This window comes from Triturus cristatus, chromosome 10 (assembly GCF_964204655.1).
Source record: "Triturus cristatus chromosome 10, aTriCri1.1, whole genome shotgun sequence".
In the NCBI taxonomy this organism is placed as follows: Eukaryota; Metazoa; Chordata; class Amphibia; order Caudata; family Salamandridae; genus Triturus; species Triturus cristatus.
In genome coordinates, this window is record NC_140593.1 from 320,852,886 (window position 1) to 320,870,880 (window position 17,995).

Below are 17,995 nucleotides of genomic sequence, written 5' to 3' on the forward strand. Positions count from 1 at the left end.
ATAGACTAAGCAATCTTATTTTAATTGGTTTTACCTGCAGTGAGCATTATTTATTGCTATGGCCAGCACTCAAGTGCTTGCGTAAAACCTATTGGTTTTGATAGGGCTTGTTTATGTTTTATCATGCTGCAATATGGCCTAGTAGAAGACATTAAAGCCACTACTAAAGACTGAGACCTTTCTAGGTTGGTAGAAGCAGCTGTAGAGCATGTAGCACTGAGAGGAGTTGGGCTCAAAGCCTCCACTACTATTGTCAGAAACAATCAATGCAAAGTGCACACAGACATGCACATGATCTCTCAAATGATACTCTCTCTGTCCTCTCTCTGTCAAATTCGGTTTAGAGTGGATGTTTGGTAGTATTTGTTTAATCTTTATATAAATCCAGTTACATTTGTATTTTTTGCAACAGTGTTCTGCATTATACAAACCAAAGAAAATAAACCTACTTTCTCTTGTACATGTATCAGCTGTCTGGTTACTTACCTTTATATTATTGCTTGACCTATTCAGAGGTGTCCATAAAATGGACTCTTTGTCCTGAATTTTTGTTCTGAATTTTGACCCTTTTCCCTGAATTTTTGTAGTTACCACCCAGAATTTGCATCAATGCCACGTGGTAACCCTAATTACAATGCCTATATGCTGGATTTTTTTTATGTGTGATTTGGTTAATGTATACGTTGTCCATGATGTGAGGTGTGAAGCTTCCCATTAGCACGTTTTTGTTGTGACAGAAAGGAGGGCGACTGAAAAAACGTTGCTGAAAAAAAATGTCTTAAAAAAATTAATTTCCTTAAAATAAATAAATGAATCACAAAGCAGGAAGTTTTTAGCAGAAGACATTTAACAGACAGCTGTTTACTCAAATAGCTATGGCTCATCCCTGAGTTTTTACCCGATTGACTATCTCTGTGTAATTGCTAGCTGATATAATGTTTTAAAAACAGCAAATTATTTATTCATCACCAATGAAGTTCTTTTTTAATTTGTCATAAAAACTTATCAAATGTTATAGTTATATTATTACAAAAGTTTGATTATTGTGTACTGTCAATCCTCCATTTTGCTATTTATTTTTTGTTATGACGTTGTGCTTTTATGGGTATTAAGTTACCCGAATAAAGTTTATGAACTGAACTACTCAAATAGCCAAATGTAAGAAACACATTTGGGAAGTATCATTTAAAATCCTAAAGCTACAGAAGTAGCCATGCAAAGCCAACAGCACTCTTGTCATTTCTGGAGGCGGGAGTGGGCCCTTAAAAACATATTACGGCCTCCCAGACAGAGGCATCTCTGAGTGAGGCCTAATATTACAATGCTACATCTTGGCACCCAGGCAGACATGGAGCATGTGATAAATGCAAGTGCTTAGAAACAGCAAAAAAACTAGCTATCAAGCACTATATACAACCAGATGATGATGACGATGATAATGATAATAATAATAATAATATATGAATTTGTATTCTTTTTCTAGTTAATTTTATTATATTGTAGTTGTTATGGAAAATACTTTTTTGGAAGTATGCGTGTGGTGCCGATGAATTTAACAGAATCACATTCGGGAAGCTTATGCATTGTAACTAGCATGATCTACATTTTTATAACTCATAAGTCTTTGTGTAGATCCCAAATTCGGTCCTACTCACAGTTCAGAGACTTTCCGATTTTTCCCATGTCCGCATCCTGGCATTAACTTTACAGTCCACCTAAAATGTTTCCTCATTGATTTAACTTTAAAGCCGCTTCCCCAGCGCCTTTGTTACAGGATCGAAATTATATTTATATCAATCCACTAAAGAGGAAAGTGATGGCCCTCATTTTCATGTGAAAAAACCCAGATGGGAATAGAATAGAAAATAAAAATGTTGTACGATTGATTAAAATCATTACAATATTCTTTCATCCTTAACCTCAAAAGAGCACCTATTGCACATGAAATCAATAGAATTCAGAATGAATGAAGTGCTTATGCTCAGTAAAAAGAAGAGTAGAAACGTTTGCCCATGGGAGCCACCCATATTGCACATAGTTGTAGAATATGCAGGGAAAAACATGTTTAGTCTTTGACAAATAAGACCTTAAAACATACTCTCAAATCTCGCCTAAAATAGCAATAATAACAAACAGGATATGGTCACTCTGCTACCAGTCCCAGGGCTGAGATCAGCTATTGTGAGCTCTAGTTCTTTACTCATTTCGTGGAAATTTGGACGAATTTTAAAAAACATGCTATCAACTGGCAAGAGGAAGCACTCATTGCAAGATCTTATATCCGGAAGGTGGAAGCTTGGTCACAGCCAGGGTTTCCTAAGTGGAAGTAGTTATTTTGTGAATGCATGTAATATGGCGTAGTATTTCGGGGGCGGCCTGGAACAGGCCACATTCCTGATCGGAATCACTGTGAGCCTCTGCTCCCAATGTCCCCTGAGAGGTATTACTCTTAGCCGGAACCAGATAAATTGTCGTCCAACTCCAGTGAGAGCGATTGACTTAAGTATGTCGGCCATTTTGGTGGATCATACAGTTTGGACAGAATAATTGCTTTTGCTTCCTTGCTCAGCTCTTTTTGGTCCTCTGCAATGAATACAAGTTTAGCTTGCTTCTCCAAAACTGTTACCAGGCATTTGCTTGGGAGATTAGATTCCCACAAGGCATTTGCTTCAAGAGTTAGAAGCAACAGCTGAGGTCATTGTTGATAAATAAAGAGATACACTTGGCATGCAAAGCCAGCTCTTGCCTTGTTAGGTTAACTTCTAGGTGGGTTTGTCTTAGTGCCGTGGAGTCTGGCAGATGGAAAAGGCGGTGATAGCAGCTGCACTGTGTCCTCTCCAGCCAGGTGCTGAATCTGTTCCTGAATGCAGTAATTCCATAAGTCAGCTTCAGCATTCATTGTCTTCCTATAACATTGCACTGTATTGTTTTGTCTGGGGCCGTCATGTTGGTAAGCAGTTTTTGAAAAGCAGAGTTTGGAGCCTACTCAGAATTCTTAAGCGCTTTTAGATGAGTCTCTTTGCGCCCTCTTTCATGTATCCATAATCCTGAATATTTATAGGAAGTTTTTCCAGAAACTAGTTACCCTTTTTACTCAGCCTCTGACCAAACTATAATCTTGGATTTAGAGCTCTTGATTTTAATGCTGTTGGTATTGCAGAAGGTAGCTAGTGCTTCTAATGATCTTTGGAGCCTAATGTCATGGTGTCGTCAGTGTATTGCAGGGCATGGATCTTACTGCTTACTACCTTCAACAGGAAGGCTCTAGTCATGGTTTGAGTTAACTCTGATAGGTATAAATTGGACAGTGGAAGAGCTAAAACCCAGACTTGTTTTAGTCCTATATTGGTTGCAATTCTTCCTGAGGTGACCCATTTTGATGAAAGTTTGACTTGGACACACGTGTCTGTGTAGAGACATACTTGCTGATAGAAGGCGGACAAGAATGCTCCAGTTGGCCAATTTTGCACAGAGCCTGCTCTATTCACATCATCGTAGGCTGATGCAAAGGCGATAAAAGTGCTGTATAGAGATTGCTCTGTGCTTGACCGTTGGAAATGTGATGACCTTTGGGTTGCAAGCACAGTAGTCACAAGAATTATGAGGTTTGTAAGGTAAAAACTTCGAATACTGTTAAAAGTAACACATTCGTTCCAATATGGGGTCTTCCACTCTTAGGAAGCATCCAAGAATAGGGTTAAAGCAATGATGGGTTTGTCATAGGTCATTCTATTACAATTAAGGAAGTCAGTTTCTTCTTCAACTTTGAGTGGAGGCTTGAATGTTATGCGTGGTCGATGTGCCTACAACAGACATGCTGACTGTCTTGAAGATATGCTCCAGATCTCCCACAGAACTTGCAGCTTACCCTTCTTACAGCAAGAGAGCCTGAGAGAGCACCAGGAGTAAAATGAGAAACAACCCTTCTCCTTCACCCCAAAACTTTGGATAAATCAAGTTATGTTTGTATGAGCTATGCCAACGTTGTTGTGTGCATTCTGTGACTATGCACACTTGACACATATTTCTGTTACTGTGTAAGATACTCCACTGTTCTATATCAGGTCTGCACTACATAAATAACACAAATAAAGCAGATATGTTGTAATTGTACATGGCTACTTGGCATTGTCGATTGATCAAACGCTGGTAGGTCTCTGAGCGCAAATAGGATGCCTGCATGGGTTTTCATCCACAATAATGGTGAACTTCCATACATTTCCCTGGCATTCCTGGGCAAACCTGTGATTTGTGTGTGTCCCTTGAATACACATATGTAGATTTTGGATAGATAGAGGTAAATGAAGAATATTTCTAGCAAACTGTTGAAGTCTGCGGTGCATGCAGTAACACACAAACTCCTCCTTTCAGCACAAGAGGTGGAGACAGACTCCAACATACACAGACATTGTTACTTGCTACTCTGTATTTCCATGCTGTGCTGTCTGCAGTGTGTGCACAGAAATAGTGCAAAAGCACAGGCCAGGCAGGCAGCGTGATTTTGTTTAAAAACGGCTGTACACCTCACTCCTGTGTCAATGTACAATGATGATAGTAGAGCTTCAAGAGTGTATTTGTGCTTAGTGGTTAAAGGTCACGTAATAGTATAGTAACTCAATAGCTCATGTTCATAATATTATTAATCATAATATAGAATATTTAAAGATAAAAATGTACAAATGTTAGACAAACTTACAGTGAGCATCATTGATACAAAAGAAATTGATCTGTTGGCCAACAATAATGTCACATTTCTCTAACTTTCAAAAAGAAAAATATTATATGACATTGGTATTAATATTGCAGTTTGGTTTGCTTTCTTACCTTTCTTAAAATCCTAGGCCCTATTTACAAAGGTAAAGTTAAACCAAAGGTCTAAGTTTAGACCAAAAGTCTACCCATACTACTTTTCGATATTCAGAAAGGTAAGTTACGAGTAGTATCTTTAAAACTGAGGAGTTTCCACACTCGGGTGGAGTTTCCACACTCAGGACAGTGAATCCCACCCCACGTATGGAGATACCACCCCAAATGCAGAAACTTCGACCCAAGTAAAGATATTACTCAAAATTTACCTTTGTGAACCCCCGAAAAGCAGTAAAGTTAGACTTCAGGTCAAAACTTAGACCTTGGTCTAACTTTACCTATGTGGATCTAGCTCCTTTTTCCATCCCATTACAGCATCAAGTGGACACATTTGCCTCCTCAGGTGATTGTAAACTTTATGAAAGGGAGCAAGGCTTGCTGTGCAATTATGTGTGTCAAAATGTCGTTCAGATGCTTTCCATTCATGCTCCATGACTACAATAAAATTGTCACTAAAGTTACTGTTTAAACATAGTGACTCCTTGCAACCAAACTAATTGTTACATGGAATTAATTAATAAAATAAGTAGTCATTTGTAGGAGATGCTCTCTAGAATGCAATATTTAAAAGACAGCTAGTTCTGCCAATAACTTGAAAATCCCTCATTATATTCCATTATCCAACGGAACTCCTTCCAGCTCATCTAGAGCGGTGTAGCAGCACCTGCCACACCCCAAGTTCCATCGCCACTGCCCTCCCCTGCAGTGTCCCAGGTCATATTTCAACCTTTTTCTGTGATAAGGGCTAAAACAAGAGTCATTAAAAATGGGCACTTCAAAATCTTACCACCACAACTGAAGTGCTCATGCCTTTCAAGGACTCCCTGCTTATTTACATATCCACATTTTCACGAGTTTTGTCACCTAGAGTACCTGCGTCTGGAACTTATGGATCACATTTGTAATTGTGGACAGGGCTATGTTGTTATCTTATAGAAGGTCTTGTGTATTTGTCTAAGACATCATCAAGGATAAAGAACACTGCTGTGTACAGGGTGTCAGGGTAGAGGCAAATTAGAACCTCTGGGTGCCAGACTTGGAGGATGCTTTGAATTTTAGGACAAACAACTAAGTGATGAAAGGAATTCTTGTATTCAACTCAACTACTGGCAATCACACTGGCTGCATTCACAAATGTCAATTTTTCCCACACTTTGGTACTCTAGACAGAGACCAGGCATATGGAAATAAATTCTTGACCAGCTCTGACATGTAGATTTCAGGCCAAAATGCCAGTCCAGGTCTCCTCCGGACTGAAACACAAGCAACCCCAGACCAGTATCCGCCTAAGTATGATTTGAAGGACATTACATTCTATGGTTTCCAAAGTGGAAGACTGCCTTGAATTTTTTGGGAGACAAATTGAATCTTCTTGGTGCTACAGTTGAAGGATGCTTTGTATTTTTTGGCGACAGATTGCACCTTCTGTATCTCATAATTCAAGTATGCTTTGCGATTTTTGGAAGAAAAATCATATCCTTTGGGTACCGGAGTTTAAGAAACCGTACAATGTTTGGGATGAAATATTGCATCCTCTGAGTGCCAGAGCTAAGGGGAATTGATGGGAGCACATTCCCCATGGACTACACACGTATTTGGAATTTCACTGAAGTTCAATTCTATTACTAATACCAAGACATTAATAAGCCCTGAGGAAGTTCAGAAAAACTCTTTATCCTGAATAAAATGCACTGGCTGGACGATTTCCATGTGTAAATATGTGTCAAGGGAGAAAATAAAGGATTGAATCTTTTTCTGCAAAGATACATCATCTTCAATTTTATTGGAAAACATATATCCTCCTGGAGCACCATTCCACCCAAAGTATCAGTGTTGATGAATGTTTTGAATTTTTAAAGGATAGTTGTACTGGACCATGCAATGGCCTCTTCTCGAGCAATGTTTTTAGGTATAAAGTGGTTTACGTTAATAATGATAAGAGAAAGAATCATATTTTTGCACCCATTTGCAGTTCACACTTAAGTTTACAAATTCACACATAAATGTGGAATAGAGTGGAGTTTAATTAATAAATAAAAGGTGATTATAATTGCCACGTTTCTACATGATATGGTCCACCATCCACATGCTATAAGTCCCATTGCAAGCAATCCTGTGCCTTATGCTAAGGCTCCCAGTATTTGTTCAGTACCCTGTTGGTCTCTAACTAGGTGGCATATGTACAAGAGAGAAGTGAAGTGTGTCGTTCAGCCAAGAAGTCTGACAACACGCTTTGTCACTTTTTGTACTAGGATAGGGTGCAGCAAAGTGTTTACCCCTGCGCTGGTGCTAAATTTTGCTGCCTAGCGCCAACACAGGCACCCTTGCACCATAGTGCAAGGGTGCCTGTGTTGAAGGGACAATTGTTTATGTGCAGGAAGAGCCCCCTTCCTGCACATGAACAATCTTGAAATTCTGTTTTGTAACTTCTATGCATGCTGGTTAATGTAGCACACAGAGAATTAGCAAAACGGCATTTTTATACATGATTGTTCAGGTGCCAGAAGGGGTACCTTGCTGCAGACAAACAATCATTGGTGTTTTTCTGTTTCTAGGTGTGCTGCCCATGGCATCACACAGGAAAACAGCAGAAATAATGCATTTTTCCTCGTTTCACCTGTTTAAGACCTGGTTTTCTCCTGGTCTTTATTGCGGCGCCGCCTCCTATTTACGCTGCTCTTGTAAACAGGGGACAGCATCAAAATCAATGGGTGTTGCGGTGGAAGCCCACCACAACACCCATTGCCCCCCCCTTTCACCGCTTAGTGTTGAGTAAAAGGGGGCCTTATTTACAAGGTAGCGTAAGCCACGTTAAGTGGTGGTGATAGGGGCTTGTAAATATGCCCCTAGGTTTGCACATTACAAATACCCATGTATACATAGAGTTATCCATTCCCTTCCAATTTCTTCAATATAAGATTTCATCCAATGCAGCCATGGGTTACAATTCATTAAAAATATAAGGTAAATATGAGTCTTTGGCAATCTTACCAGTCGGAGAGGAAGTCCAAGTGATCTCATATCCACTTCCAGCTGAAATAAAATCACTTACAAACCGTAAGTGCACTACGTTGTTATCTGGAAATATTGGGCTGGGTACAGTCCTCCCGCAATACTTGCCAAGCAATGGCGAGCTGGCATCACTGCCATTTTTTACCTGAGGAAAAAAGGACAAACAAATGTCAATTAGCATAATTTAGACATTACAGTCCAGGTGGGAACCAGGTGAGAACTATTTTTTGAAAACTTAATACAGGTAAATTGAATTGCTTGATTACGTAATCATTCTTGTAAATATTATGAATTAAAGCACTTTCAAATGTTTATTGCTTTTCTTTCAATAGTTAACTTTCAGTTAAAATTCAGTATTGCTTAGTATTGGTAATTGTCCTTCTTCTTCTAGGTCTGCAGCTCTTTTTAATAATTGTATTGGAACATAATTAATGGAAAACAAATCTTCATATAATTTAAAAGATTTTACTGTCATGTCCCTCTGTGTGGTTTAGTTCCCTGGATGGTGATTTGTCTGAGGTTAAAATACAACTACAGGGAAGTGAGAAGAAATTATAAAAGGTCATTGCACACTCTCCCAATAGTGTACTTGTCCACACAATAAGCGGTGGTCCTAAAAGCAGTGCTAGATATTTTCTAGGACCTCCTAGGATGGATTCATGCGGTGCTCCTGATTCAACACATTGTGATTAGAATGAAAATTACACTGAGGTTACAAGGAGCCAAAATCACACTGAAGATGCAAGAAACCAAGGTGCAGCCAGAGTGCACAACTCTGGTAAATGTCTCCAAATCCTCAGAGATAAATCCCCAGCACTATCATACAATCCCAATATTGTATGCTAGAAACCCTGGCCAAGTGGGGAGAGTTGGTACATAATGGTGATGTGTGTCTCAACCGCACACTCCTCTAAAGATGAGGCCTACATCCAAAGATAAAGCTCTACAAATGAAGTATGGCTACCAATCTGTGGAGTGAGAGTAATGGCATTCGATTCTGCAATAGTGTACTTGAGGTATATATAGTTCTTCTTTAAAACTCTGTTCTGATTAATGCCAGTCATAACCTATTCATATCCTATCCTTATTTCAATTAAAGAAGAGGATTCACTGTTAGGCATTCCAGCAGTGCAGTTAATTTTTCCTCAAAAATAAGACAATAAGCAATGTTGACAGGATAATGCCTTTAGAAATCTAGCACACATTTTATGTTGAATTCAAATCTCATCTCAATTGAAAAATATATCTATTGCTGACAAACAGGAGGATGAAGATGATGATGATGCCAAAGGCTCACTGACACAGTTTTGTGGTAAACAATATCGTTGACGAAAGTATTGAGTCAAAAATATCGTTTACCGCAATATTGTGATCCTATATGTATAATAGTATGTACAAACATATCGAGGAAAAAAATATTGTTAACACTATTATTGTCCATAAAATAGAGGATTTTTAATATAAATAGAGTTTAAAGTAGTAAATGTTAAAGGTTTTAATATATAGTTTTAATGTAAAGTAAATCAAATCAATTCAACTAGTATTAAATAATTTAATACTATATATAAATATATATTTCTATAAACACACAAACACATATATGTGTGTGCATGTTCATACATATATATATTTATGCAAAACAAATCCAATTCCAATCAAGAAAATAAAGGATTCAGCACACCAGAGGTTAGCAGAGTCATTTATTGTGCAAACGAAGCGTTTCGGTGAAAAGCCTTTGTCAAGCAAATAAAGCACGCCCCATCTCTCCAAGGAATACTTCAATGTAGTCATATTAACGGAAAAGACACAACTGGTGTTTTGAAAGTGACATCAACCAACTCCAATGTAGGGGCCGATTACCATGCTGTTTGGAAAGGCTCCAAATGGGATTCGGAATCTGAAATCCGATTTGGAACCCATGTTTCGATACAAGGAAACCGTTCGGGCTGTCCGATTCGGACAGCCCCAGTCGTTCAGAGCCGAATCGTACAGCTCTATGAACATGGTTTCCGACCAAGCGATTACGATGACCGATTCTGACAGCTGTTCCGAATCGGTCTGTCCAACATGAAACAACTGTCGGAATCTGACTTTGGGGTCCCATAGAAGGACCTCTTCACCCTGAAGCCTCCATTTGGGGCCCGTGGGGATATATTAATCAATGTAGATGGAAAGAAAATATAAAAAAGTTGAAAAATAAAAAAAACTCATTTACAAAACATACTGTAAACATTAAAATAAATTTTAAAATAAAAACAAGTAATGTAGAATATAAAAAAAACAATTAGTTCTATAAAATCTATTTAACCAAAATGATGAAAACTACTGTGGTCTATGAACATTAAATATACTATTCATACTGTAGTTTACGTAACAATAGGGAAAGTGTTGTGCTTCGGAGAGGTGAATTTTACTATTCGCACTCCAGTGTGTGCAACAGTAGGGAAAGTGTTGAATTTCAGAGGGGTAAATTTACTATTCCCACGCCAAACAGCGCTACCGTGGGGAAAGTGCAGGTCTTTGGAGGGGTAACGTTTTCTATTCCCACTCCAGTCTGTGAACCAGTAGGGAAAGGGTTGGATTTTGGAGGGAAGAGATTGACTATACTATTTTTTTCAATAATATAGTGGTTAAAAATATTGTTTTTTAATTATTTGCGTTTTAGTTGATTTTTTTTTAATCTGTGATATTTTTTTTAAATATAGATGATCATTTTATTTGATTTAGAATTTTGTATTTATTATTTATAGTGTCATAGTGTGTTGTTGGGTTTATAGGGGATAGGGTAGGAAGTTCTTTAGTTAATAAAAACATGAATTATGTGAAACATTTTATTTAGTTATATAATTGATATTCAATATTTAAATTACGTAATGATTTATTTTTGCTATATGTGATTTGCAGGCTATTAATTATGTAGGGGTATAGGATGGGAAGTTAATTAGGTAATAATTATAATTAACAATTAATTATTCATATTTTGATTGATTTTAATTATGTAATTTATGGAATACTTATTTATTTTACTTATATTTTAGTTGCAGGCCACTATTTTTGTTACCCATTGACTGAACTGGGCACATCTGGTCCAGAGTCCAGCAATGGGAAAGTACTGGTTATAGGGATATTTTTTCACATATCATTCATATGTATACATTTAACACTTGTACAGTCAAAATATACACACCTGCATCAACACATATGAGAAAATATACACTGCATCAGAAACACTGCTGCTGGGCCAGTGACCACATTTTAATACCCCAGGTGGAAGACCGCTGCCGCTGATGGTTTTTTTGGAGGAACACACACTATATGCCACCAATTTAGCAAAGTGTAATAGAATAAGCTCAGAGACTGCCAACTGGCCCTTTAATGACATTTTAAATAATGACTATAGCCAAAGATTGTGAATGAGCCCCAAGCCTACACAGACACACCTACTTCAATGCTAAAAGAAACTGAATTTACAACGATTACTCAGGAAAATAAATGAGAGAAGTCCTCCTGGAAATGCAACTTTTATTTAAACCAGTAGTGGTATCATTCAAAGAACCAAATAATCTCTATAAAGAATTTTTCAGAAGTCATCAGGACTTGATCCCAGCTCTTCCAGCATACTTTCAGCTGCCCAATATGCCAGGGCCATACTGTGTCTTGTTGACCTCTATGGGGTACCTTGTTGCAGAGCCTCTGAAAGTAGCCTTCATTTCTGCCATAAGCTCTCTTGCTTTTGATTATTAGGTCAACATATAATACAGACATGCACATTACCTCAAAGAACTCAAAATTAATTCCACATTTATTTAGCTTCTCCTACCAATTAAACATGTTCTGAAGCCAAAAAGCAATTTGTAAGCTAATACTGGGTGAAGATAGTAGCAGCTGAAGCAAGGTGATTAAATGACTTGTGAGTACTGAGTACACAAGCCTTTTGTTACTGTGGGAATCAAACCAAAGTGCAGAGTGTATGAAGGTCATCGAGGGCATAGCTACAGGTGTCGAAACCTGTGGTAAAAACCTTCTGTTTTGTGTATTCAAGTTTTCTTACAGGTTATCCCTCAAAGGCAAACAAGTACATATATTACGGTCATATTTTTATTCCACCATCTATGTCTCTCAAGTTCACTTTCTTATTACTCTTTCACCCACCAACATCTAGCAGCTCTAAATGTCCAGTTGTGTTCTTCACTTTTTTGGTGACTGAAAGTTGGATTTGGGAGGGGACACATGCAACTCCAAAACTGAAGACTGATCAATCCCATAACAGAACATGTGATATAGATTGAAAAAAGCAAACACTGCAAAACCTGTGCACACATGAACTTTTTGCACACATTCCAACACACCACAGTATAATATAAACTTCAATACAAATGTCACTTTCACTTACATAACCAGAAGGTTTGGTTATGTCGGCCCAAGATGGCACTTGTGGAGCTCAGTGGGAGGCTGGCTAAGTTCCATGTAGAGGATCCCCGTTGAGGCAAGAAATAATCCTTACTACAGTTCCCTGATAATGAAAAGCAGAGAATGTGCCAGATTTTGTTTCTGAATGTGACCTCACAAGATGACTACAAACCAAGAATTTCAAAAGAAATTGTAAACATCTCAAAAGCTACCTGTTCTATTCACCAAGTGCTGCCTGCTCATGCTGTTTCAGGACCTCAACATATAGGGATGAATCAGGGAAGATTAGCTGCTCGACGAGAGGTGCGGCTCTCAATCATTTTCAAAGCCTGAAGTAAGTATGGCAAGGTTTGAGACACTTTCAGATACTTTATTATGAAGTGTAAACACATGAGTGTTACCCTTCTTTTTAAAAAATATTTATCCTAAACTGACTCAAGTTGATACATTGTTTCCGAGTTCAGACTTGCCAGCAAAGTATGACAGGGATATTACAGTAACTTCCCACCAATTTTTAGTTAATCTTGTGCACCTGTAGTATTATTATTCAAAGTCGGCAGCTCTAGCTGTTAAGCCACCCCCGCCATCCCTTTCAGTAGCGATTTAATGGAAGACATCAAAGGAATGAGCAACAACATTGCTTAAAAGCCAAGAAGGCTTGCAGTCTCTGAGTACAAGATGAATCTGATATCTCCCACCGCTTCTGTGCCTGTAGTGCCACAAATGAGGATGACAAACTGTGTTGAATAATGTTTATTAAAATGTTAGTACCCGATTGAAGAAGGAGAAGAAATATGTCCTTTAATAGTACCATAATAGTCCAGGCCAAATCTGTCCTGTTCTCAATAGTACGGCTGCGAGGCAAAAGAGCTAAAGCTCTCTTTCTGCCGAAAGGCAACACACCTGATCCCGGGAATGCTGGTCCAAAGAACCCAATACATTTGACAGGGCCAATTTTCCATAGAAAGTCTGCTATAGGAAACCCCGCAAACTGGATAGAAACTGGAACTACTATGGGATTATGAAAAGAAGTACAGGCTCTAGTGAAAATACCTGACTACTGTTTTCACAAAAGATGGCGTATGCCCCTTTGTTGGGAAGGGCAGAGGGTGCATTTCCCAAAAAATATCTGAAAAGCTAAAAAGGTGCATACTTTTCTAGTTTGACATGATTAGAGTTATAAATCATCAACACGACTTCTACTTGTTTTGCATTGGTTTTACTTTATTCATAATAAGATTCCACATTTCAAGCCCAGACCTAGTCAAAAGCACCAGTCCAATCGGGACGTATTGAGGCAGACACCAAGAGAGCGGAGGGTCCGAGCTGCGTCACCGCAGCCTGCGTGTCCCCAGAGACGAGACTCATACAAACGGGCTTAAATAGCCACAGTTTGAGAAATGGTGTCATTATCTTTCCTAACACCTAGACTCTATTGGTGTTTGCACTTCTTGAAAGGAGTGAGATGTATGGATTACCGGACATTACAAGCGGGGAGAGCAGGCCAGACACAGGATGTGGCCCAGCGAGAACTCTTTAACATATAAAAAGAAGTGGGCAGACAGGCAGTGAGGGTGGGTATTATCTTGAATATATCATTTATTTAAAATAAGGACTGATCGCAATTCCTAGGACCAGAATCACAGGGTGCTGAGCAGGCGTCAAGGCTCGAACCGGTTCCCCAGCTCCAAAGCCGGCAGCTCTAGCCGTTAGGCCACATGCTCACCCGGTGTGTTTTACTATTATTCATAAAAGGTGTGAGGTTCACCGTTGCAGCTTGATAGACGCGTCCTGGTGCGGCAGGCACCGAATGGCGTTGACTAACAGGCAACATGACTCCATAAAAGCCTGGTTGAGTGCACTTTAGGAAGAGCCCTTAACCTCAGGATCAAGAGGCTGGGTGAGAAACAGGCGCATGCGTACTTTATGCAAAAGAAAGGGTAGGGGCGAGGTGTGTTTAGGATGGCTGCTTGGTGAGCATGAAAAAAACATATCGGGCGGCAGGAGTGGCGTGTGAGCTTGTGTGTCGATTCGTGTTAGAGCAAGAGAGGAGGAAGACACGTGTTTTGATGTATTTGAGAGAGAAAGCGAAGGGTGTCGAAGGACCGATGTGTGTTCTAAGAATGGGAAGTGAGAGGGAGAAGGGGCCAAGGGGAATTGTGGCGTAGGGGCGCGTGTGTGTGATGAAGAAGGATCTCTGTCTCTGAAGATGGTCTCTCTAGGTCTTTGAGACTAACGTGTGACGTATGCCACGGTTACGACTTATTTTATCAGTTAGTGATCGTGATCAAAGCGGCCGTGCGTCCGCGAAAGTGAAAGTAAGCGCGGCGCGCGCGCCCGCGCACATGCACTGTAGCTTTAGGCCACGGCAGCACTTTGTAAAGCCCAGATATAAAATGTCTCTTCGAGCCTTTGGCTCGCGAGACCTAATAAAAACACCCATAGAACCACAAATGTTGAGGAAGCTCAGGAACCCATCAAGGGGGGCAAAGGCTCTGCTATCTTAAATCAATTACTATCAAATGCATCAGGTGGAGTAATTGGTGGTGCTAAACCCAAATGCATTCCAAATAATATGACAGTTTACAGTAGTTCCGACATTAAACTGCAAAATATTTATGCATAAGTAGAGCTCGCTGCATCAGACACTGCACCTACACTGGATACTATCACCAATAGTGCAACAGCGCAAACACAAAAACTTGATATGACCAATAACAATCACAATATCAGACCATTGTGGAATCATAGTACCAAAATATGGGTTCAATTCTATTTAAACACTTACTACATGATATCACATTTTAGATATTTTATTTTGATTGCCCTTAGTACACTGCATGAAATCCACACTTCAAGCCACATTCATGAAGTGGTATTCCACTAGCTGCAAATGTAGTCTATCATAAACCAAATCCACTTCTGCCCAAGTTTATACACCCATCTTTGTAGTCCACCTGGCTTGTTAAATCCTCCTTTAGTATTTTGATGTTTTTTCCAATTGATAAGTTGAGTTTCTGCTCCAAGGTTCTTCAAAAATGTTTTTCACAGTTTTAATTGTAACTCCAGTCTATCGAAAATATCTTTGATTGATTGGCAGTTTCAACTTGTCATCAGGTTATCTGACTTAGGGCCATGATAGTTACATTGTCACCAGCAAAAATCCAAAAACAGAAGTCAATTATCTAACATGGAGTCAAAGCATGTTTTGAGACCTGCTGCTGCTGCTTCTTCTTCAGGGCTCCCATACAACCTCCTGAGTCTAAGGCCACATACTAAGAAGATATATCTCTGTGTGTGTATGTGTATGTCTAAAATGAAATATCACGTAATAAGTACTTTGATTGAATTGTACCTATTTTGGTAGTGTGTAAAATGTGAACCAAATTGGTTACGTGGAACTCTGGGTTTGAGTAAGTGCCAGGCCACTGGACCTGAGTAACTCTACTTGTATTGGAAAGATACATCATAAATTATAGTTTGATAACATAGAAACCTCAAAGACTGCAGTTGCAGAAGAAGGGGGAGCAGTCTGTCATCATTGCCATAGAATCGCCTCACAATGCATATTCAGATACCCAAGATGGATATACTCGGACAATGATATGTGCCGCCCCGATGCTATGTAGCTCAATCCTACACACAGGAGAGAAAAATGGAATACTAAAACCTTCCTACAACAGATACAAGTGGTTGTGCAATAGACTAATCATGCACAGGTGAACAAGGAGATGGCTGTGTGTGAGATCCAGCACAAATTAGTAGTAGTCAGTATCAAAATTATAGCTTTCCCATCATTCTTGGTGGAGGTTGAGAATGAACACACACAGGCTAAACAGCTATGCATTAGCAGATTTGAGGTTAGGATACAGGACATCAAAAGACTGACTTGCAAAGCTGAATAGTTGTAGAATCTCTTATGTTGGTTCAATTTGTGGTTTATCGGTGTCCCTGAAGATTTTGAAACTCAGATACTCCTGGCACAAACAATGAACAAATTGATAAAGGAATCTGTATGGAGACCAATACAGCACACAGGATCTCTGCTTTATCTGAGTTTACAGTGTTCCCTTTCATAAAGACTCAGAGAGCCAACTTTCACATACAATTTTAGATTGTTTTTCAAACTATCTTATAAAAGAGGCCACTCTTGCTAAAGCATGACAAATTAACTTTCAAATCCAGTATGGGCTTCACCTTCAAGGATTTTCCCGATATGGCTTTTTCCACTGCCGTGTTTGAATAAAGTCATGCGAACTTTGTGATATAATAAATTAGAGGCATCCACAGATAATTTCCATTGTATTATTCAAGGTGTGTCTTCAAGCCTCCCTCACAGAGAATTTGCTCAAGAGGTTCGCTTTCCAACATTCTAAACAGCTTTCATAAGGAACATTCCAAGAGGAGAAGAGGGACAGGGGCTAATAAAAGGGACAGGAAAATAGAGTAGAGTCAGTTTACAACACTTCTTCCTTTCAGAAGGAAAAACAGAGGAAATTGCAATAATAAGGCAAACAAATCAAAAAGTGAAAATACTGGGTAAAAACTGTATGAAGATCGACTTGTAAGTTTCAGTAATTTGCTAGGTATCAGTATCAGAAAAGTCCCCACGATATGTGGAAAGTATGTGTTACTGTACTTTAATACCTTCAGCAAACTTCATAGTCTTAATACTACAAGGGAACCCTCTGACATCTGCCGTTCTTAAACCATGTGTGTGTGTGTGTGTGAATGTGTGTCAGATGGGGAACAAAATCTGTTATTTTTCTGAGGAGTCTTGAGACACCAAGACAATCTTTCCATACTCCGGGTATGACCATCCTCTAATACAACTATATTTTGTCTGACATTTTTAAAAATTCTGAATGGTTTTAGATGAAACATGGAACTTCTGACTAGCGGTCTTAGGTCTCTTGACCACTATGCCTTGTCCCTCCTGCCCTACTTGCTCTTTCACAACATACTTGAGATGATATCTATGTTTGTAGCTTCTTTGGTGTTTCCTCCATTCACCCAGTTAGGGGTCAAATTAGTAAATTTTTGCCTTCCCTTTAAGGCTGCAAAAGTAGGAACTTCACTTACTGATGCAAGTGTCGATTGATATGACCATAATATACACTGCAAAGTTTTCCCCACATGATTACTAGAGACAAATGTCAAATTAATGTGGTTTTTCATTCAGTTAGCTCCTCCCACTATCCTATTCATTTTAGTACAGTTTAAGGCTGTTTTGAGATGATAAGTACCCACTCCTCTTAAGAATACCTTCAAAGGTTCATATGTGAATTGCATCCCATCGTCTATCACCAAATTAGTGGAAACACTTTCCACATAAAATGTGTCTTTAAGGAAGTCAAATAAGGTTTTAGTTGTGATGTCACTTATATTTTTAAATGGGAGTGATAGTCAATTAGAACAAAGCTGATTTTTTGTGAACATTAGCTAAATTAATTGGACCAATTATATCCAAATCCAACATATCCTATCATTTAAACGACACTGCACTGGGAGATAGAGGGTCTCTACATGCAGACTTAAACATATTCCTCAATCTAGACGCATGATAATTGAGCACTTCATTTTAGGAATATAATCCATTTTAGGGAACCATATCCTGTTCTAGATTTGCTCTTTGCAAGAGTGCTTCCGAGATGGCCTTTGTGTACTAGGTCAACAATACTCTTTTTCTTGCCTTCTGGGCGTACAA

The 17,995-nt window shown here is 38.9% G+C and overlaps 1 protein-coding gene across 1 annotated transcript in view; it reads right to left on the reverse strand.

The window, feature by feature from the left end:
* Window positions 1-17,995, reverse strand: part of CUBN (cubilin) — a 1,289,359-nt gene that overhangs the window by 22,911 nt on the left and 1,248,453 nt on the right. The window contains exon 65 of the mRNA XM_085631507.1: window positions 7,858-8,023. Within this exon, the coding sequence (XP_085487633.1) occupies window positions 7,858-8,023 (166 nt within the window). The remainder of the gene's footprint in view (window positions 1-7,857; window positions 8,024-17,995) is intronic.